The sequence below is a fragment of the Clupea harengus genome, chromosome 24 (genome assembly GCF_900700415.2).
Source record: "Clupea harengus chromosome 24, Ch_v2.0.2, whole genome shotgun sequence".
Lineage (NCBI taxonomy): Eukaryota > Metazoa > Chordata > Actinopteri > Clupeiformes > Clupeidae > Clupea > Clupea harengus.
Window position 1 is genome coordinate 18,699,348 of NC_045175.1, and position 24,239 is coordinate 18,723,586.

At 41.8% G+C, this 24,239-nt stretch overlaps 1 protein-coding gene across 3 annotated transcripts; it reads left to right on the top strand.

Moving 5' to 3' along the window:
• The first annotated feature begins 876 nt into the window (after window positions 1–876).
• LOC105905825 (NACHT, LRR and PYD domains-containing protein 3-like) lies at window positions 877–22,914 on the top strand. Of its 3 annotated transcripts, XM_031562661.2 has the most exons (10): window positions 877–912; window positions 5,240–5,754; window positions 5,976–7,767; window positions 8,177–8,341; window positions 9,127–9,297; window positions 10,430–10,600; window positions 13,421–13,591; window positions 16,437–16,610; window positions 18,572–18,618; window positions 21,850–22,914. In XM_031562661.2, the coding sequence occupies exons 2-10, from the start codon at window positions 5,451–5,453 to the stop codon at window positions 22,386–22,388; spliced, it is 3,534 nt and encodes a 1,177-aa protein (XP_031418521.2). In that variant the 5' UTR covers window positions 877–912; window positions 5,240–5,450; the 3' UTR covers window positions 22,389–22,914. The 3 variants fall into 3 exon arrangements, with proteins under 3 accessions (XP_031418521.2, XP_042559592.1, XP_042559591.1); XM_042703658.1 differs by lacking the exon at window positions 13,421–13,591; XM_042703657.1 differs by lacking the exons at window positions 9,127–9,297; window positions 10,430–10,600.
• Window positions 22,915–24,239: the final 1,325 nt, after the last annotated feature.

The following is a 24,239-nucleotide window of genomic DNA, read 5'->3' on the forward strand; positions in this document are numbered from 1 at the left end:
AGAGAGTATGCAGACATGCTAACCTTACTAACTATAAGAAAGAATACTTAGCTAAATCTATTATTTGTAACTTTTAGGAAGAAGTGTTATCTACATCTATTATTTTGTCTCCTTATGTAACCAGGCCACAGACACACAGACCAGTGTCTCCAGTGCCCAGCTGTGTGTCTATGAAGAGTGACCGGTCCATGGGACACCCTCTCAATTTCAGCAGTGGACCACCACAGTCTGATCCAAAGTGAGTTGTCAGATATTATATTTTACATTTTGACAAACACACATATGTACAAGACAGGAGAATTGTTTGTGCTCGTGTGTATGTGTGTGTGTGTGTGCGCGTTTGTTTTTGTGTGTGTGTGTGTGTGCGCGTGCATGTTTGTTTCAGTGAGTGTTTCTGTGTGTGTGAAGGAAGTGTGTGTGTGTGTGAGTGAGTGTCTGTAAATGTGTGTGTGTTTGTGTTAAAGAGAGAGCGAAGGAGAGAGTATGCAGACATTCTAACCTTACTATTTTACAAATACACATATGTACAAGACAGGAGAAGTGTGTTTGTGTTTGTGTGTGTGAGTGAGCGTGTGCTCGCGTTTGTTTATGCGTGTGTGTACGCGTGCATGTATGTGTCTCTGTGTGCTAGTGAGTGAGTGTGTTTGTGTGTGAGTAAGTGTCTGTGTAAATTTGTGTTTTTGTTAAAGAGAGAGAGAGAGAGAGAGAGAAGGAGAGAGTATGCAGACATGCTAACCTCACTAACTATTAGGAAGAAGTGTTATCTAAATCTATTATTTTGTCTCCTTATGTAACCAGGCCACAGACACACAGACCAGTGTCTCCAGTGCCCAGCTGTGTGTCTATGAAGAGTGACCGGTCCATGGGACACCCTCTCAATTTCAGCAGTGGACCACCACAGTCTGATCCAAAGTGAGTTGTCAGCTATTTCATTTTACATTTCGACAAACACACATATGTACAAGACAGAAGAATTGTGTGTGTGTGTGTGTGTGCGTTTGTGTGTGTATGCGCACACATTTGTTTGTGTGTGTACGTGCGTGCATGTATGTTTCAGTGAGTGAGTGAGTGAGTGTGTTTGTCTGTCTGTCTGTGTGTGAGTGAGTGTCTGTGTAAATGTGTGTGTGTTAAAGAGGGAGAGAGTGAAGGAGAGAGTATACAGACATGCTAACCTTACTAACTATAAGAAAGAATACTTAGCTAAATCTATTATTTGTAACTTTTAGGAAGAAGTGTTATCTAAATCTATTATCTTGTCTCCTTATGTAACCAGGCCACAGACACACAGACCAGTGTCTCCAGTGCCCAGCTGTGTGTCTATGAAGAGTGACCGGTCCATGGGACACCCTCTCAATTTCAGCAGTGGACCTCCACTGTCTGATCCAAAGTGAGTTGTCAGCTATTTCATTTTACATTTTGACAAACACACATATGTACAAGACAGGATAATTGTTTGTGCTCTTGTGTGTGTGTGTGTGCGCCTTTGTGTGTGTGTGTGTGTGTGTGTGTGTGTGTGTGTGTGTGTGTGTGTGTGTGTGTGTGTGTGTGTGTGTGTGCGCACACGTTTGTTTGTGTGTGCGTGCGTGCATGTATGTTTCAGTGAGTGAGTGTGTCTGTCTGTGTGTGTGTGTGAGTGAGTGTCTGTGTAAATGTGTGTGTGTTAAAGAAGGAGAGAGTGAAGGAGAGAGTATGCAGACATGCTAACCTTACTAACTATAAGAAAGAATACTTAGCTAAATCTATTATTTGTAACTTTTAGGAAGAAGTGTTATCTACATCTATTATTTTGTCTCCTTATGTAACCAGGCCACAGACACATAGACCAGTGTCTCCAGTGCCCAGCTGTGTGTCTATGAAGAGTGACCGGTCCATGGGACACCCTCTCAATTTCAGCAGTGGACCACCACAGTCTGATCCAAAGTGAGTTGTCAGATATTATATTTTACATTTTACAAATACACATATGTACAAGACAGGAGAATTGTTTGTGCTCGTGTGTGTGTGTGTGTGTGTGTGTGTGTGTGTGTGCGTGTTTGTTTTTGTGTGTGTGTGTGCGCGCGTGCATGTTTGTTTCAGTGAGTGTTTCTGTGTGTGCAAAGGAAGTGTGTGTGTGTGAGTGAGTGTCTGTAAATGTGTGTGTGTTTGTGTTAAAGAGAGAGCGAAGGAGAGAGTATGCAGACATTCTAACCTTACTATTTTACAAATACACATATGTACAAGACAGGAGAAGTGTGTGTGTGAGTGAGCGTGTGCTCGCGTTTGTTTATGTGTGTGTGTACGCGTGCATGTATGTGTCTCTGTGTGCTAGTGAGTGAGTGTGTTTGTGTGTGAGTAAGTCTCTGTGTAAATTTGTGTTTTTGTTAAAGAGAGAGAGAGAGAGAGAGAGAGAGAGAGAGAAGGAGAGAGTATGCAGACATGCTAACCTCACTAACTATTAGGAAGAAGTGTTATCTAAATCTATTATTTTGTCTCCTTATGTAACCAGGCCACAGACGCACAGACCAGTGTCTCCAGTGCCCAGCTGTGTGTCTATGAAGAGTGACCGGTCCATGGGACACCCTCTCAATTTCAGCAGTGGACCACCACAGTCTGATCCAAAGTGAGTTGTCAGCTATTTCATTTTACGTTTTGACAAACACACATATGTACAAGACAGAAGAATTGTGTGTGTGTGTGTGTGTGTGTGTGTGTGTGTGTGTGTGTGTGTGTGTGTGTGTGTGTGTGTGTGTGTGTGTGTGTGTGTGTGTGTGTGTGTGTGTGTGTGTGTGTGTGTGTGTGTGTGTGTGTGTGTGTGTGTGTGTGCGCGCACATGTTTGTTTGTGTGTGTACGTGCGTGCATGTATGTTTCAGTGAGTGAGTGAGTGAGTGTGTTTGTCTATCTGTCTGTGTGTGAGTGAGTGTCTGTTTAAATGTGTGTGTGTTAAAGAGGGAGAGAGTGAAGGAGAGAGTATGCAGACATGCTAACCTTACTAACTATAAGAAAGAATACTTAGCTAAATCTATTATTTGTAACTTTTAGGAAGAAGTGTTATCTAAATCTATTATTTTGTCTCCTTATGTAACCAGGCCACAGACACACAGACCAGTGTCTCCAGTGCCCAGCTGTGTGTCTATGAAGAGTGACCGGTCCATGGGACACCCTCTCAATTTCAGCAGTGGACCACCACAGTCTGATCCAAAGTGAGTTGTCAGCTATTCTAATTGACATTTTACAAATACACATATGTACAAGACAGGAGAATTGTTTGTGCATTTGTGTGTGTTTGTGGACGCGTTTGAGTGCGTGCATGTTTCAGTGAGAGGAAGTGCATATGAGTGACGCACACACAGTGTTGCTCGGTGCTTCTGAATGTGTTCATGTGTCTCCCTGCCTTCTGGCAGTTTAACCTGAAAAAGTTGTTTTCTCTCCTGTGGCTTTTTCTCTAGTTCAAAAAATTGGGAAACTGCGAAAACCTGGCTCTCCTCCATAAGAGCCCTTCACATGAGTCTGTTCTTCTTAATAGCCCAAAAAGCTTCTTATAATTCCCATCGATGTGCCTCATTTGCTCAATAATTGCTTGTTCAATTGCCAACATCCTCTCTCTAAGTGTCCTGGTGCTATGTGCAGTGTAGTGCAATCAAAAGTCTGCACCATGCCCATATCCCACCATTGGCTCAGGGTTGGGAATCTAGACCTCTCCTTTCTCCAGGATTTCTGGAACAGATTAAAAGAGTGATCCTGCAATAACCTAGTGTTAAAGTGTAAGTGCTACGACAGCTACTGAAACATAATGATCAGACTTGGGGAAATACAGCTTCTATAGAACATGCCCCTGTTATCTGCTTCAAGTCTTGCCCCAGACACCTGATTGGTACAAGTCCTCAACTAAGTGTACTGTCTTACCCTATGCAAGGCATTCCGCCACAGATCAACTAAATTGAGTGCTTCAGTGGATTGAGGATGTGGTTCCTCATGATTCCTGTCTAACACATGATCTAATGTATAGTCAAAACCATCCCCCAGCATGTTACCCCGGGGGGAATCCACCAATGCCTCAGACAATTGCTTAAAAAAACGTATATGTGGACCACCTACATTTGGTACATTGAAAAAAAAAAGAACATTTTGTCTCCCAGGGTCACATCTAGACTAATTTTATAATTTTTACCATTCTGATTCACATTGTCTACAGGGGCGGCATCGTTGCCATCAGTAACTGGAGCTGTTCTCACCGAACTCTCCACACCTTCCTTCAGAACAACGGCCTCAGTTTGTTAATCAGTGATTTCGCCTCCTGCCCCACCTGGTTAGACACAGATACATCGACTTATCCCCACCACTACCTCCATCAGTCACCTTGCCACGGTCCTGTCGTAACATGGCCTTTTCTCTTTATTGTCATTGTATAGCTTTGCATACAACAAAATGTACTTCACCCTCAGTGTCAAATGTTTGTCGTCTAAACTATTTGACATGTTGTAACTCGAGATTTTCAAACCTGAAATCAATCATTCGATCGGTCCAATCAATTTATCATATCATGCAAGAATTGTGAATGAAAGGGGAACATTAGAAAGGATCACCTTTTCGAGGGGTTAGACAGCGGCAGGATGGGAAATAACTGATCCTTCACTATGATGCCATATTCTACAAGATCAACCATATCAACCATATTGTCTAAGAAAAATAATGATAACCTTGTTTATTCTAGATGCTGATAAAATATCCTGAGACCCAATATCGCTGCTGACAGCTAGTAAACAATCCTCAACAGACACTGATTCATCCGGCATATATTTGCATCCATGCCGGGCAGTCTTTATATATATATAAAACTTACATTAAACTGGAGAGGAAAGGAGGAAGAGAACATCAGAGCTATCTCAAAAATTTTGCCACTCACACTGTGTGTGTGTGTATGTGTGTTTGTGTGTGTGTGTTTGCAAATCTTAGTTAACACAGTATTTACACACTCATCTGCTCTTCCAGTGTTGCTGGGTGGTTTCTGAATGTGTTCATGTGACTATATGTGTGTACAGACCTATCAGCTACTCTTTAATGTTAGGATGTAGTGAATTATGTGTGTCTTTGTGCAATTATTGGTGTCTCTGCAGTCAGCTTAGAAATACACTGATCCTGTGTGTGTGTGTGTGTGTGAGAGAGAGTGTTTGTGTGTGTGTTTCTGTAAATCCTGGTGTAAGGTTTTCTTACACATCAATGAATAATGTGACTCTTTGTGTGATTTATCGGTCACTGCAGTGTTCAGAGGAATGTTCTGACCCAGGATCAGTCCAGGTGTGGAGTGTGTGAGCAGCTACTGAGGGACCCAGTCATCACCACCTGTGGACACAGTTTCTGCAGGCAGTGCATCAGCAGCTACTGGAGCCAGTCTGGTCCATCAGGAGACTACAGCTGTCCCCAGTGCAGAAAGAGATCCAGAGCACAACCCTTTCTAAACCCTGACATAACCATGGCACAACCTCTGATATACCCACATACAACCATGACACAACCTCCTGTATATCCCCCTACAGCCATGGCACAATCTTCTCTCTACCAACACAGAGAAATGACACAGCTTCATCTGAAGCCATCTACAACCATGGCACAAGTTCCTCCGTATCCATACTCAGACACAGGGCAGAACCCTCTATACCCACACTTACACATGGCACAGATTTCTCCACAGCTTCCTTTGGATGAGCACATAGTCATGGAAGGAAGCAAACATCTCCAAACTGAGCATGCTCCTGTCAAAAGGGCCAAACTAACAGGTGAGTCTTGAAGTATTTCTTTCAGAACTGCTTCCAAGAGTTGGGTTCCTGCACAAATAGAAACACCATTTAGTTAAGAAACGAAATGATATTGACATTTTGAAGCTCATTGTTGTGTGCTCAGTGTTACTCTACTTGAAATGTGGGTTACAGAGACAATAACAAATTCGTATGATGCTGATCTGTTTTGCTTGTTTGTTTGTTTGTTTAATGCCAAACAGATGATGTCCTGAACAGAGCACTGATGACCCATAAAGCCTGTATGAAGAGGAGGTTTGAGAGCATATCTGAAGGTGTCATAAGATCAGAGACTCAAACACTCCTGAACAAGATCTACACAGAGCTCTACATCACAGAGGGAGAGAATGAAGGGGTGAATAATGAACATGAAGTTTGGCAGGTAGAGTCAGCATCCAGATCACAAACTACAGAAGACACAGCAATCCATTGCAATGACATCTTCAAGCCCTTACCTGGACAGCAGAGACCCATCAGAACTGTCATGACCAAGGGCATTGCTGGCATTGGAAAAACCGTCTCAGTGCAGAAGTTCATCCTTGACTGGGCAGAGGAGAAAGCTAACCAGGATGTAGATTTCATGTTTGTACTTCCGTTCCGTGAGCTGAATTTGGTCAAACATGATCAGTACAGTCTTCACAGGCTCCTGCTGGACTTCTACCCTGAGCTTAGAGAGCTACAGGGTGGTGAATACAAAGACCGCCATATTGTGTTCATCTTTGATGGTCTGGATGAGAGTCGACTTCCGCTGAATTTCCAAGAGAACCAGCAGTTGTCTGATGTGACACAAACATCATCAGTGGATGTGTTGATGACGAGCCTCATTCAGGGATCTCTGCTTCCCTCAGCTCTCATCTGGATAACCTCCCGACCAGCAGCAGCCAGTCAGATCCCTTCTCAGTGCATCAATCAGGTGACAGAAGTACGAGGGTTCAGTGATCCACAGAAGGAAGAGTACTTCTGGAAGAGGATCAGTGACCAGAATCAAGCCAACAGAATCATTTCACACATTAAGGCATCCAGGAGCCTCCACATCATGTGCCACATGCCAGTCTTCTGTTGGATCTCAGCCACTGTCCTTCAGCAGATACTGGAAGAGGATAATGGGAAGGAAGCCCCCAAAACTCTGACTGAGATGTTCATACACTTCCTGCTCATCCAGACCACCAGGAAAAAACAGAAGTATCAAGAGGAAAATGATATAGAGAGACAGAGGCTCCTGGAATCACACAAAGATGTCATACTGAAACTGGCAGAGCTGGCCTTCAAGCATCTGGAGAATGGCAATCTCATGTTCTATGAGGAAGACCTGAAAAAGTGTGGCATTGATGTGAGTGAAGCCTCAGTGTACTCTGGCATGTGTACTGAGATCTTCAGGGAGGAATGTGTGTTTCAGCACAAGAAGGTCTACTGCTTTGTGCATCTGAGCATCCAGGAGTTTCTTGCTGCACTTCATGTGTTTGCCTCCTACTTGAGTAAAAACATGGAGGCCCTGACACCATTTCTCAAAGGGAAGTCCAGGTCTTTGCCAGATCTACATGAGCTGCTAAAGAATGCTGTGAACAAAGCTTTGGAGAGCAAGAATGGACACCTTGATTTGTTCGTTCGCTTCCTTCATGGCATTTCTCTGGAGTCAAATCAGAGCCTTATGGTGGGTTTCCTGACAAACACATACAGCAGCCCAGAAAGTCAGAAGAAGACAATCCGAAACCTGAAGGTGATGCAAAGGCCAAATATCTCCCCTGAGAGATGCATCAATCTGTTCCACTGCCTGGTCGAAATGCACGACTCTTCTGTTCATGATGAAATCAATGCTTTCCTGCAGGCAGAGAAGGGTTCAGTGAAACAGCTCTCACTGGCTCACTGCTCAGCCTTGGCTCATGTGCTTTTGATGTCTGGGGAGGTGCTGGATGAGTTCGACCTGAAGAAATACAAAACCTCTCCAGAAGGTCGCAGGAGGTTGGTTCCAGCTGTGAGATGCTGCAGAAAGGCTCTGTGAGTTAAGTTCTGCATTAAAGTTGACACTGAATTCAGACCTGTTGTCATAGGAATGCTAATGTTAAGAGGTGTTACTATAGGTAGCATGGTACTATAGGTTTAAAGGTCCACTGTGTGATTTTTTTTTCTAAAGAAACTAAGCTTTGTTTACATTTGCATGTTCTCACCAGTTCAATCTATGAGTGTCTTTGAGAGCAGTTGAATGTCATTTTTATGATTAAATGTTTCTCATGTCTTTTTCACATTGTTTGCTACAATAGTTGAACATCATTTTTATTTATTTTGTACCTGATGAAATGTTTGAGAAATAAGTAACCATTCTTCAGTTCTGCTCCTCCATATGGCATGGATGTGGAAGGAGGCACTCATATTTTTATATTTTTTTGTTCTCTTGTCTCTCTGACAGACTTGCTGGCTGTAAACTAACAGATAAGTCCTGTGAGATTTTGGTCTCAGCTCTGCAGTCTGCAAACTCCCCCTTGAGACAGCTGGACCTCAGTCAGAATGACCTGTCATTGGAAAAGCTGCTCTCTGCTCTACAGAGTCCAAACTGCAAACTGGAGACACTGAGGTCAGTAATATTGTAGACTGTGTTAACAGACCCATACTGTTAACTGTAGATTGTGTTAACCAGACAATAGCAACATCAATGTTTTACTCTAGGCAGAATTTGCTCTCTGATTTCACAATTGTCTAAGTCAGTGAAACTGTTCACAGAGGCCTTATCTACATCATCACATTGTTTAGGTGTTATATGTGTGTGTGCGTGCATGTGTGTGCGTATATAAAGCATTGAATCCACACTGAACTGAACACACAAAAATACATTTTGAAGGAGGCTTTTCAAGTGTGCAAAGCTTTATCCCATCTCCCCTCTGGTGGTAAACTAAGAGAGTAGTCTGCTGTATGTTCTGTTTCGCCTCTTGCTCCTCTCACACTGGCATTGATGCATACTATTTCCTTTCCTCCATCGCACTGTGGATTTTAAAATGATGCTTAAGGACACAAGTGTTTTCCTACAACAAGACAGTGACCATGACAGTGACAGAGCATTGCTCCAAATTCGGCAAGACATATTTATAAAGGAAGCAGTCAAGTTGTAATGCTACAAAGTTTTAATTTCCGCAAATGGAGGATTCTTTGATAAAAACAAATTCCAAGCACAGAATTATTATTTCAATCTGAAATCATTATTTTTTTAATTGACCAATGTCTTAACTATATGTCTGTTCATTTTGCTCCATATTTGATGGTTAAGGTGTTGATTTCTGTGTCATTCTAATCTTTTGAACCACATTGTTTTTATACATGCTACCATGTTCTACTCTCTGTCTCTATACCTCTAACTCTACGCAGACTTGCTGATTGTAATCTAACAGAGGAATCCTGTAAGGCTGTAGCCTCTGCTCTGCAGTCATTGGTCTCCCTGACAGAACTGGACCTCACAAACAATGAACTGAAGGATTCTGGTATTCAGCTTATCTCTGCAGGACTAAGTAGCCCTCACTGTAAACTACAGACATTAAGGTTGGTGTTTGAATTTCATTCTAATATCTAGTATCACTCTTGATTGGAGCTTTTGATGCATGTATTACATTAGTTTGCTGTATATAATTATTTTGACCCATGTTATGGATTGACCAGTAAGTCAGTGTAGGTTGGAATTTTTGTGGACCACACTTTAACACTTGTACAATCGCTGCCTATCAAGAGCCAGCCAGAAAACATGTAATCAGTTTTCATGATGTGTTTTCATTCTTGCATTGTTTGTAGTAAAAGTCTGTTAACCCGTTTGGAATTAATGAAAATGTCTCAGACAGAGACGATTCCCAAGGAGGACAAGATGTTAGTAATTTTATACCACAGGAATGGAGACCTCAGTCAGGCAAGGGTAGAAAAATCAGCAACAATGAGGCGCATCAAGGGAGAGAGAAAATGGCTTCACATAAAGATTCACCAGCTTCTCTAACTAGACAGGGAACAAACATGACTTTTTAAGTATTTTATCAGTTGAAAGGGAGGAGTACTGTATACATCACAGAGCTCGGATCACATGGGCCACCCTGCATCCAGACTCAGGAGTTAGAGCGACCCTGTGACCTCCAAGCAGGGTTGGGAGGGTTACTTTAAAAATGTATTCTGATACAGTTATCGTGTTAAACCTGTTAAAAATGTTATTCTGTAACCTAATCTAAGTATCACAATATTAAAGTAATGTAACTTGATTACTTTCCATTACTTTTGGATCACCTCAATGCCAAATGTGCAAATGAAGACAACAGAAAAGAGACATCAATAAGATGGCTTTCACTTAAGCATAACGTGTAAGTCAACAGCACAATGTAACCTTGGAAAAGAAAATGAGGAAACCAAGTTTTAAGAATTAAACATGCCCTCTGCTCAGTGTTTTTTTTAAAGAAAAATCTCCTTGTAATTATGCAAATTCAGCCTACAGACCTACAATGAAAGTGCACAGTTTACCAAGCATAGGCATGTGCTAGATTCGTTTGCTGTCCATGAACTGTTTCAGTTCATTTTGCTCCTTATTTGATGGTTAAAATGTCAATGTCTGTCATTCTAAACTTTGGAACAGTATTGTTTTTAGTCATGCTACCATGACATGTTCTACTCTCTGTCTCTTTACCTCTCACTCTCGCAGACTTGCTGTTTGCAAGCTAACAGAGGAATCCTGTAAGGCTGTAGCCTCTGCCCTGCAGTCATTGGTCTCCCTGACAGAACTGGACCTCTCAAACAATGACCTGAAGGATTCTGGTATTCAGCTTCTCTCTGCAGGACTAAGTAGCCCTCACTGTAAACTACAGACATTAAGGTTGGTGTTTGACTTTCATTGTAGTATCTAGTATCACTCCTGATTGGAGCTTTTGATGCATGTGCTAGATTAGTTTGCTGTCCATGATCTGTGCACACTTCTGTCTATACAAAACCATTTGCATTTTGGAGAAAGGGACAGAACACTCCTGACACCTATCAATGTCTCCTGGTACACTAAGTAGTTGTAATGGTGTAATGAAGGTTTGACACAGATTCTCAAATGCTTGTTTGTAGATGGTCAGTATATAGATTCAGAGTGGTTTTTTTCAAAGAAAAAGAACCAAAGTGATATTTCTTCAGGGGATAATTATAATTATTTTGACCCATGGTATGGATTGACCAGTCAATCAGTGTAGGTCAGAATTGTTGTGGACTTGCATACCACACTTTTGCACTTTTATAATCGCTGCCTATCAAGAGCCAGCCAGAAAACATGTATTCAGTTTTCATGATGTGTTTTCATTTATTTCTGTAAGAACATTTGTAGTGTTTAAGTAGAACTGATACAAAGTGTCCCATTTGTATTGTTTGTAGTAAAAGTCTGTTAATCCGTTTGGAATTAATGAAACTTTCTGGGACAGAGAGGTTCCCCAAGGAGGTCAAGGTGTGTGAGGCGCATCAAGGAAAAGAGAGCATGGCTTCACATGAAGATTAACCAGCTTCTCTAACTAGACAGGGAACAAACATTACCTTTTTAAGTATTTTATCAGTTGAAAGGGGAGGTTTATATCAGAGCCCGGATCACATGGGCCACCCTGCATCCAGACTCAGGAGTTAGAGCGACCCTGTGATCACCAAGCAAGGTTGGGAGGGTTACTTTAAAAATGTATACCGATACAATTACTGATTACCTGTTAAAAACGTTATTCAGTAACCTAATCCAAGAATCACAATATTAAAGTAATGTAACTTGATTACTTTCCGTTACTTTTGTATTACCTAAATGCCAATGTGCAAATGAAGACAACAGAAAAGAGACATCAATAAGATGGCTTTTACTTAAGCATAATGTGTAAGTCAACAGCACAATGTAACCTTGGAAAAGAAAATGAGGAAACCAAGAATGAAACCTGCCATCTGCTCAGTGATTTCTAAAGAAAAATCTGCTTGTCATTATGCAAATGTAGCCTACAGACCTACAATGAAACACCACAGTTTACAAAACATAGGCATGTGCTAGATTAGTTTGCCATGAACTGTTCCAGTTCAGTTTGCTCCTTATTCGATGGTTAAAGTGTCAATGTCTGTGTCATTCTAAACTTTTGAACAGGATTGTTTTTAGTCATGCTACCATGCCTTGTTCTACTCTCTGTCTCTATACTAGGGATGTCACGAGAACCGATACTTACGATACCTTTCGGTACTAAAATAACAAAACACAGACGATACCCATTTTTTTGAAGTACCGTGAGCGCCGATACCAGCTGTTTTCCACATGCAGATGTCATTTACTATTGTAAACGATGAAACTAGTGGAGGCGGCCAGGTGCGCAGTGTTGCCAGACTGGAAATGGCGAATCGTATCAAAAGGCTCAGTTTGGAGGATAATTATCATATCTGGCAACACTGGGAAGGCGGTCGACCAATGACAGTCCTCTCTACAGTCAGAGCTCGCGCAAAAAGGTGGAATGTAATGGAGATACCCTTTCCAAAACTACGTAATAATTAGTTTGTGAAAGATCCAGAGAAACACAAATATCCGACGAGGCAAAACCCCGGACGCTTTTGGAATCCCTGCCGGACGCATTTTTTTAGGTCTCGAAAAGAGGACATGTGCGGGTAAAAGAGGACGTCTGGTCACCCTACTTATGCAAACAATGCTACCGTGTTCCTCAGACCAAAGGAGGTAATACTTCCAATTTAGCTAAGCACCTGAAAGACCGTCATCCGGATTTGTTTAAAGAATTCAGGGAGAGTTTTGATTCATATTAACAACATCCAAAGAATGCACTTTTTCAGTTTTTTTTATCTGTCATACTGAAATACACGTTACATGATGTTTAAGATGGTGGGCACGTGTGTTAAGCCATTGTATGTTATGTACGTAGTTTAGGTTAGCTATGCTGTAGTTTTAACGTTAGCCTATAGTCTAACTTGGTTAGAAGGAGAGAGAGAGAGAAAGAGAGCATGTATCTTGCAAGTATCATGTCAAAACTAGCGAAATTCACTGAATGTCCTAGTTTAATATGGTTACAACTGAATATGCAATTGGTTTGAAAAAACACGATTACCCAATTTATTTATTGTTTTCGATGCATTAGACACAATGTAGCCTAAAAGACGATTTGCGAGTGACAGCTGGAATTTCGCCGCGACCACACTGAACATTGATTTATTTTTGTATTTAATACGTCCTTTAAGAAGCTTTACTCTTTAGGGCTGTGAAATGCTGTGAAAAATGATGCAATTTTGCCCAAACTCATGTTCATCTTGTTAGCTGAATGGCTGCACTGTTATATCCACTGTTCTGTTTTGCACTGTTGCTGTTTTTGCACAGTACCTTTTGAAAAGATGCCTGGAAGTCTGGAATGTGTCTGGGGACACTAGTTGTTGCACTATGACCATACATTTCACTTTATTATGTTGTGATATGCTCTATTGCACATGTTTTGTATGTCTTATGACATTTTGCTATCAAATATTTTAATAAAGAAGTTCAAGTTTCAAGTTTTAGTACATGGAATCATGGAAAATCCTTTTTTTTTTCCCGTGGTATCGAAATTGGTATCGAGAATCGTGTTATTTTACTGGTATTGGTACCGACTACTGAATTTTTGGTATTGTGACACCCCTACTCTATACCTCTCACTCTACACAGACTTGCTGACTGTAAGCTAACAGAGGAATCCTGTAAGGCTGTAGCCTCTGCTCTGCAGTCATCGGTCTCCCTGACAGAACTGGACCTCACAAACAATGACCTGAAGGATTCTGGAGTTCAGCTTCTCTCTGCAGGAATAAGTAGCCCTCACTCTAAACTACAGACATTAAGGTTGGTGTTTCACTTTTTTTATTCTAATATCTAGTATCACTCCTGATTGGAGCTTTTGATGCATGTGCTAGATTAGTTTGCTGTCCATGAACTGTTCACACTTCTGTCTATACAAAACCATCTGCATTTTGGAGAAAGTGACAGAACACTCCTGCTACCTATCAATGTCTCATGGTACACTATGTAGATGGTGTAATGAAGTTTTAACACAGATTCTCAAATGCTTGTGGGTAGATGGTCAGTAAGAAAAAGAAGCAAAGTGATATTTTCAGGGGATAACTATAATTATTTTGACCCATGGTACGGACTGACCAGTCAATCAGTGTAGGTCAGAATTGTTGTGGACTTGTATACCACACTTTTACACTTGTATAATCGCTGCCTATCAAGAGCCAGCCAAAGAACATGTAATCAGTTTTCATGATGTGTTTTCATTCATTATTGTAAGAACATTTGTAGTGTTTAAGTAGAACTGAAACAAAGTCTCCCATTTGTATTGTTTGTAGTAGAAGTATGTTGAACCGTTTGGAATAAATGAAAATTTCTGGGACAGAGAGGTTCCCCAAGGAGGCCAAGATGTGTTAGTAATTTTATACCACAGGAATGGAGACCTCAGTCAGGCAATGGTAGAACAATGTTGTGTGCAGGATGCTGGGAATTATCTGTGCATGTGATGGAGGAATGCACAGGATGGGCTGAAATTCAACTGAATTTGCATTAAATCGGGTTGTTGTAACCAAGATCATGCTGCATGATCTAGAATTGCTAACGTTAGCCACTTGCCAGCTAGACACTTTTGTTCTTGTAGACTCTAAATACAGTCACGCGTTGTCAATCGATAATGGATACAGCATGCTTTCTCGGACAAGAGGATTACAGACTTTCATTTGACGCATTTAATCATGTCGGGTTGAGAGAAAAAAAAAACACATCCATTAATTCTGTCAATTTGGTTTACAATAGCTACATCCTTTGCAAAGAAACACAGCATGTGCTGCATTCCATACACAGACCTGCCAACATGTACGCATTTTGCGTACCTGGCACGCATTTTGACATCAAAGTACGCTGGTATGAGTTGATGCTCTAAAAGTATGCAAAACAAAAAATAAAAAATAAAAACGGGTTCAGTCTTCAAAGTCTGTCTGTGTCGAGTCGCCAAGGCGTATATAGGCAGCTGCAGCAGAGCAAGAAGCAGAAGAGAAGTTTGACCAATCACAGACCCCCTGCCGTTACTATCCTCTGTATGACCCTCGAAATCAGAAATTACTAGCTTACTCTACAGTCAGTAGAATCAACCGCTGTTTTTGTCTCAGTTAGCGATTTTTCATTCATACTTACCTAACTCTCCCTTCTCGCCAACATCTGAGCAATTCTTCAAGTGGGGACATTAAACCAAGTTAAAAATCACTGAAAGGTAAACTAACGAGTAATGCAGAGATAAGACGTTAAATTAATTTAATTTTAGCCCAACGATGTTAACCATGCAGTCTTTATGTTCGCCATCGATTTAAAATGGCAAATATATCTAAGTGTCTTGGCTATGTTACAAATGGTTTGACGTTACGCTTTCTTGGTGTTTTTGATATTACTAATTTCAGACAAACTCTTGTAGTATGCTACCATGGCAGAACCACCGGATAAAATAAAAAGATTGCATGCGCCTCAAAAAATCATTGATAGTCACCGGGAGAGATGGCCATGCCTCCGTTCTTTTCAGACTTCCCCACCATGCTTTCTGCACAGTGTGCAATGTCAATATTGACATCAGTCATTAAGGAGCAACAGGTAACGAACACAGTATGATGCATATTATCAGAGAATCATAGGCCTACCTGTCAAGTGTGAACATGCCCGATGTTCTCAAGTTCATGCTCGAAGTCCGCGACAGCCTTCTACAGTGTCCACACATAGGCCTACGCACAGCTATTGTCATGTCACAGTGTAATAGGCTATATGTTTCTACTAATAATAGGCTAATGATAATAGCCTAAAAAGCTCTTCCACTGACTAGAATTGTATTAAATGATAAAGAAGCAAACACAGCGCCATCATTTGGTCTTAGCAGTGGGGAGAAAAAAAAAATATGATGAATCATGACACTTGACAGGTATGAGGTTGTATTAAATATGTTAATTAAAAAGGGAAAAATACAACATGACCATTGTTTGAGAAGGTCCTAAGTAGCCTAGAGTGAAATAACATCCCAGAGGAAATGTAATAGGCCTGCTATGTACTGATCACTTGTGCAGAGAAAGTTTTTATTAGGCTACGAATTTGTTGTCACAGTTATCACTTATAACTGTTATCACAGTCTTTTCTTTCTTTCATTAGGCCTACTAAAGTGGTTTAGAACTGCATCATTTATTAGCTCAGAATGCCGTCTATTCGTTCAAACATGCAACAGCATTATAACTAATAAAATGAAGGCCACAAAATCTTGGACAGGACAACAGAAAAATCATGGGGGTATACTACATTTACAACAGTTCTCTCCCCCGCCGCGCCGCACAAAATAATTATAACTATAATTTAGTTCTGAATAGAATCTCTCAGATAAATGAAGAAAGAAAAAATAAGGGAATCAAAAAATATGTTAATTGAGTTTTTCTTAGTCTTGAAAAGCTAAAAACAAAAAACAAAAACCTAAAAATTAACATGCTTTTGGATCCCTTAACCTTTCCTCTCTCTGAGTCAGTTTATGAATGTTGTTAGTTATTTATCTGCTCTCATAATACCATTTTTTTTCAACAAGACATGTTTGTGATTTTGACAGACAAAATTGCACACCTTTTTAATGCATTTCCCTTCACTAATAATGAGGAAAGATGATCTCTTGTTTCAGACTGTCTGGTTGTCTCATCACACACAACGGCTGTTCTTTCTTGGCCTCTGCCCTCAAATCAAACCCCTCCTTCCTGAAATATCTGGATCTGAGCTACAATCACCCAGGAGACTCAGATGTCAGAGAACTCACAGACAGACTGAATGATCCCAACTGTAAACTAACGACTTTCAAGTGAGTGCTGGGTGTTTATCTGGGCGTACATATTATTTTAAACAGTTGCTGAGGGCACCAAGGCTCAGGGGCTGTGTGGGAGGATTTTAATGGAGCGGATGGGAAAAAGTATTTTCACTAAGAGCACCAAGTCTGGACTGCTGGAGGTGCATCTTCTTTTTATTCTTACATGGATGTGCATGTCACTCCTTTTCCTAAACTCCAAGAAGTCATGGGTGCACATGTCCTGCTAGTATCACCAGTCAGCAGCCACTTATATTCCCCTCATCTTCTCAGTCACAGCATGCTGCAGTCAGTGCTGCTGTCAGACGTCTGTCTCAACCAAAGCTTCCCAGCAGTGCTGTGGGTGGATCCAATTGGCTCTGGTGCCCATAGTAACAGTGCTGTCACACTATTTCCTCCCTTTTTCCCCTGCCACTTCTCTCCTTCCAGCAGGAACTGCTCACACTGCAGTCCCACCTGCCACACTGACTAGGTAAACTGGGTAAATTATCTGTGCTTGTGCCACACCCCAGTCTAGGGTCAGAGGCAAGAACAAAAGACAGAGACTGCACTTTGGGCAAAAAATATGTTGACCAAGCCTGTGTATATGTATTGCACAGAAGACATATGAAACTAGGAAAAATAACATTAACAGTATCTGGTCCAGACAGACTGATAATGGCATGTCTGAATCCACACACTTTGGCCTTGTCTAGTTCATGAGTCTCACAAACTGAAAGAGTGTGTTTGGAAAGGGTGAAACCCCATTGAAAAGACAGCAGGCAGAGGTGTTGTCAATTAGGTGTCATCAGCCCATATGACATCCTGGAACACACACATATACACGCACACACACACATAAAGAAGGACATGCAGACACAACAGCAAACAAGCACAAAAAAAGCAGAAACACAAAGGGACATAACATCATGGGATAGGTGGAGTAATTTACTATGCCTCTGGCCTGCCTGCAGACTTTCTGGTAGTAAGTGAGCTCCAGGGTTGGGAGTGGAGCTGCTGTCTTGATGAATCTCTGGTGGTCCTGAGCAGTGCTGTTGTCATACCACACTGTCAGCCTGTTTGTAAGCATACTCTCATTAGAAGCACCTGTATAATTTAGTAAGGATACTAGGTGGCCAGCTCAATTTCCTGAGTAAATTGTCTTTCTTGATTAGCTGGTGCCCACCTTCACCAGTGCAGATCTGTCTGTGTGAAGTAACTGATGATGTTGGTGCTGATGTCCTCTGTTTCTTCTCCTCAGATCCACAATAATCTCTTTTAGTTTTGCTGACATTCATTGAGGAAAAGGTTGTTCTGCATGTCACTCAGCTTGACACCTCACTCCTGTACGCTGTCTCATCACCACCAGTGATCAAGCCTATGACAGTAGTGTCATCAGCAAACCTGATGATGGAGTTGCTCTCACAGGAGGCAGTGCAGTCATGTGTCAAGAGTGTGTAGAGCAGGGGGCTCAGCAGACAGACTTGAGGGCAGCCAGTGTTCATGATTAGTGTCTGTGATGAGAGAGGCCCAATGTTGACAGATTGTGTTCTGCTAGTGAGGAAGTCCATGATCCAGCTGCAGAGGGAGGGGATAAGGCACAGCATGAGTAGTTTGTCTGTTAGTGTGGAGGGGATGATGGTGTTGAATACTGAGCTGTAGCTAAGGAACCGCATTCTAACATGGCTGTATTTGTTTGCTGTGGAGATCCTTGGTTGATCTGATTTGTTGATGGGGAAACTGATAGGGGTCCAGTGTGTCTATGTACAGCTATATGTAAGCTGTCCTGAAAAAATATTCTAGGTGTATCCAGACTGAAATATATTACTGATTTTATTTTACATACTCAGTTTTTTCCCTGTTGATCTACAAAGTTTATATAGTTTTGATTAATTAAAATGATACACTGATAACAAATCAGTTCACATGCTAAACTCACGGTTTTGTGCCCCAACTGTATTTTCTTCTTCTTTCTTGAGGTATGACCATGGAGGAGAGTGCAGGATTAAACCAGGACTGAGAAAATGTGAGTGATTTTGTTTATTTTCCCTGAAAAAATAATACGCATGATTGTGTATGAACACATGGAAACATAGAGGTGTGTGTGTGTATGAAAAAGAGAAAGTGGTTGTGTATGTTTATAGGTTAAGCAGTGCATGCGTGTGTGATAGGTGTGCCTTCAGTACTGGAGGCTGATGTTTCTTTGTTTTCATTTTCTGATCCATTTGACTTGATAATTCTAAAACATGAACATGAATGTGATCAAGTCGACTCCCAGCTCATACAGCTGGTGCTGAGCAACTGCAGTGTCTGGCCCTGAAAACTGCTGCCAGCTTACTGCCATAAGATTATCATGACGTGTCATCAGGACAATGAAAGTAGAACAGAATTTATACCTGACATTCAGTGTGTTTGTGTGTGTGTGTCCTTAGGTTTATACACACACACCCACACTCACTAACTCCACGGCATGACACACACACACACAAATGAGTCCAGGATGACCAACACGTACAGTATCACACAAGGACACACACACACAAACATAGACACACAAGTATATTTAATCATGCAATCACACACACAAAGATATACACATCTAACACACACAGAATCATAATTAATACAAACTGTATCACATAAACAAGGTCACATACACACTCACAACCATACGGAGAGAAAGAGGGGAGAGAAACACACACATAAACAAACACATACACTCATGTACACCCACACACAAGATATTACACATATACTCCTTCCTGACACACACACAGACACACACACACACACAGACACACACAGACAGACAGACACACACAGACTCTCACTCACTTACATGCATACATACACACACACACACACACACACACAGTGACACAGTGACAAACACACACACTCATTCACACTCTCACACAAGATATAACACATATACTCCTTCCTGACACACCACACACAGAAAGAGACAAACACATGCACTCAATCACACACACAAATCTCACACATACACACACACACACACACACACACACACACACACTCACGCACTCACACACTCACTCCCCTACATGCACACTCACACACACACACACACACACACACACACAATAGATCATACATATCTTTCTTTACACAGACGTGAACAAACAAACACGCACACAGACAGAGATAGGGAGAGAGAGAAAGTGACAGAAATACACGCAAACACTCTTGTACACACACACACACACAAGAGATAGCACATATACTCCTTCCTGGCACACACACACACAGAAAAACACACACATACACTCATTTACACCCACACACAAGATAGTACTGTACACATATACTCCTTCCTGACACACACAGACACACACACATAGACGCGCACAAATATTTGAAAATACAAAATAATGCAAGGACATAGACAGACACACACACACACTCACCTATATTCACACACACACACACACACACACACGCACACGCACACACTCTGACTCATCCACTCATGAACAAACAAAAACACACACACAGACACAAAAGAGAGAGAGAGAGAGACAGAAACACACACAAGAGATTACATATATACTCTTTCCTGCCACACATTCTCTAACACACGCATACACACAAGATATCTTACATAAACTTCCTGACACACATATACATTATCTTACACAGACAAACTAACACACACACACACAGATGGAAAGAGAGAGAAAGTGATACACACACACACACACACACACACACACAGATTGACATACTCACACACAAGGGATTCCACATATACTCCGTCCTGACACACACACACACACACACAAGCACTACAGCAGCTTACACACACACACACACACGCACACACTCTGACTCATCCACTCATAAACAAACACACACACACACACACAGACACAAAAGAGAGAGAGAGAGAGAGAGAGACAGAAACACACATAAGAGATTACATATATACTCTTTCCTGCCACACATTCTCTAACACACGCATACACACAAGATATCTTACATAAACTTCCTGACACACATATACATTATCTTACACAGACAAACTAACACACACACACACACAGATGGAAAGAGAGAGAAAGTGATACACACACACACACACACACACACACACACACACACACACACACACACACACAGATTGACATACTCACACACAAGGGATTCCACATATACTCCGTCCTGACACACACACAAACAAAGAGACCCATACATGCACTCACTCAATCACACACACAACTAACACACACTCACACACACTCACTCACTCACAGGCATACACAAACACACACAAGAGATCAAACATATATTTCCTCGCACACAGAGACACAAACGAACAAATGTCACAAATACAAAAGGATGCTCATACACAACCCACACACAATATCACACATCTACATTATCATACATAGACACCAACTAACATACACACACACACACACAAGATATATATAGAGAGAGAAAGTGATAAACACACACATGCACTCATTTACACTCACACACAAGAGATTACACATATACTCCTTCCTGACATACACACACACACATAGCAAAATCACAAATACAAAATAATACACACACACACACACACACACACACACACACACAGATTGACGTACACTCACACACAAGGGATTCAACATAAATTCCTTCCAGACACACACAGGCACACACACACATACACAGAAAGAGACCCACACACACTCACACAGAAGAGATTACACATGTACTCCTTCCTGACACACACACCCACACACAGAAAGAGAGAGACACTCACTCACTCACTCACACGAATATACGTATATCACATAAACACAGGAATGCACATTCAAACACACACACACACACCCACTCACTTCCACACACGTATTTTTATACACAGACATTAACAAACTCCCACCGCCACACACACACACACACACACACACACACACACACACACACACACACACACACACAGAGATAGAGAGAGAGAAACTGACAGAAATACACTCATTTACACCCCCACACAAGAGATTACACATATTCTCACAGGAATATACACTCACACACAAGATGTTATACATATACACCTTCCTGACACTCAGACAGACAGACAGACAGACAGACACGTCTGCAAGCATAAAGAGGTGTGTGTATCTGAACATCTGTATGTTAGTGTGTGTGTGTGTGTGCGGGTGTGGGTGGGTTTGGAGTGAACAGTCCCTTTTCTATCCCATATTCTGATGAGGATGTTCTCTCCTCTTGTCTGCAGATGCCTGTGAGCTCACACTGGACCCAAACACAGCACACACACATCTCTCTCTCTCTGAGGGGAACAAAAAGGTGACGCGTGTGAGAAAGGATCAGCCGTATCCTGACCACCCAGAGAGATTTGACTCCTATCGTCAGGTGCTGTGTAGAGAGGGTCTGTCTGGACGCTGCTACTGGGAGGCTGAGTGGAGTGGTAGTGAGGTTCATATAGCAGTGGCCTATAAAAGCATCAAGAGGAAAGGGGGGAGTGCTGACAGTGTGTTTGGATGGAATGACAAGTCCTGGAGTCTGAGATGCTCTGGTAACAGTTACTCTGCCAGGCACAATAATAAGAAGACTGCCATACCTACCCCCTCCTCCCGCTCCAGCAGAGTAGGAGTGTACCTGGACTGGCCAGCAGGCACTCTGTCCTTCTACAGCGTCTCCTCTGACACACTCACCCACCTGCACACGTTCCACTCCACATTCACTGAGCCCCTCTATCCTGGGTTTAGGGTTTTGGATGAAAACTCCTCAGTGTCCCTGTGCCAGATCACATGACCTCCTCATGCTGCAGGATCACCAGAGTCTGCAGAAGAGTCACACACTCCGGTTCCAACACCACGGTGTGCCACTTAGAGGGAAAATGTACATTACTATATATACTGTATCTGATATACTGAAACATTATTTGCTGCTATGGAGACCATAACAACAAATAAAGTATATGTGTGTGCATGTGTATGCGCCTGTACTTGCATGTGTGTCTTTGTGTGCACGTGTGTGTGTGTGTGTGTGCACGCACATGTGTGTGTGTGTGTTTGTGGTGTACACATGTGTGTGTGTGTTCTCTCACCCTCTCTCTGTTGTTCCCTTTATGTTCTGTACATATTTCATCATGTATTCTGTGAAAAATAAACAGATCTGCTTGTGTGTGAGAGAGTGGGGGGGGGGGGGACTTTATTCTTTAAATAAATGACTTCTTAAAATGTGACATTTACTCTGATATGTGTATGTACTCAACAATGTGGAACATAATTTAACTCATTGCAAACTGTACATGACAAATAAAAAAATGAAATGTAAAGATGGTTATATTTCATTATGTGGTTAAAATGAATGATCTATTTGAGGTTCAAACTATATCAAACACCCAGGTTATTTATGACAACAAATACAGTAAACTTTACCTGATTGTGCTTAAAGTGCATAATTCATAAAACACTTGACAGAGTGAGAAATTAATAAAGGAAATAAGAGAGTGAGAGGATGAGGCATTTTCCCAGGGAAAGGTCCTAGGTCTTGAGGAAACTCGTCTCCCTCTTGATTAGTCATTTAGTTCATCTTCCACTGGCAGCAGGTTGTCATTTCTTTAAACGAAAGATCTAGAGGTTTCAAATAACATCTCCTGCACCCATGGCCTGACATTTTTAAAGATGTCGGTGGTCAATTTGGATGCTAACTGGCCGAAGCTAAGCCCTGTTTCACACTGGCTGTGTTACCTGTTGATTTTCATAACTGTGCCCATGTTAACAGGTTAGAGCATGTACACTGCCTTCGAGATACACTCGTCTCAGGTGGGACTGGAGTATGAATACACACACGCAACCGAGACGCAGCAGCACCGCAGCCCAGCCGCCAGGCACATGAAACTAACCCTCCAAATCCTGCCCCCCTGTTCCCAACAGCCCACAGCAGAGTCTGATCACCCACTTTCTTCTCTTGTGACTGTTTGATAACCTGCAGTTGTGCCAACATATATAAGATGCTGTAGTGTGTGTGTGTGTGTGTGTGTGTGTGTAAGCTGCTGTAGTTGTGCCAACCCATGTCTCACAGTAAGCTTTTAAAACTTGATCATGTGTAGTTCAATAAGATCAGGCAAGATCCAAGGCAGGGAAACCCACAGGAGCCTTCCAGAGAGACAGGTGAGTTTAGGGAGTTTGGAGCGCCCTCTAGTGGTGATTGGCCTGAACCTCAGGAGAGGTGATGCTTTAGGACACATTGACTGCTGTTGGGCCAACTTTGTGAGCTGTTGTGAAACACATGAACATGGTATTGAGACAACAGTGGATTCCCAGCTGTCCACCGTGCTCATGATGATCTGTAAAGCTTCTACTGCTTTGGGTCACACTGATTAGCCAGAACACATCAAACCAAAATATCAATGGATTCCATTAAATGTGTATAGAAGATCCAATCACACTTTGAGTGCTCTATGAGTAGAATTTTCCATTTTCCATTGATCATTTATGGCAATAATAGGCCTACACATTTATCTTTCAATGTATCTGTGTGTGAGCTACTGTAGTGTGTGTGTGTGTGTGCGTGTGTGTGTGTGTGAGCTGCTGTTGTGTGTGTGTGCGTGTGTGTGTGTGTGTCTGTGTTTGGCGTTGTGGAGCACGACAGGTGTTA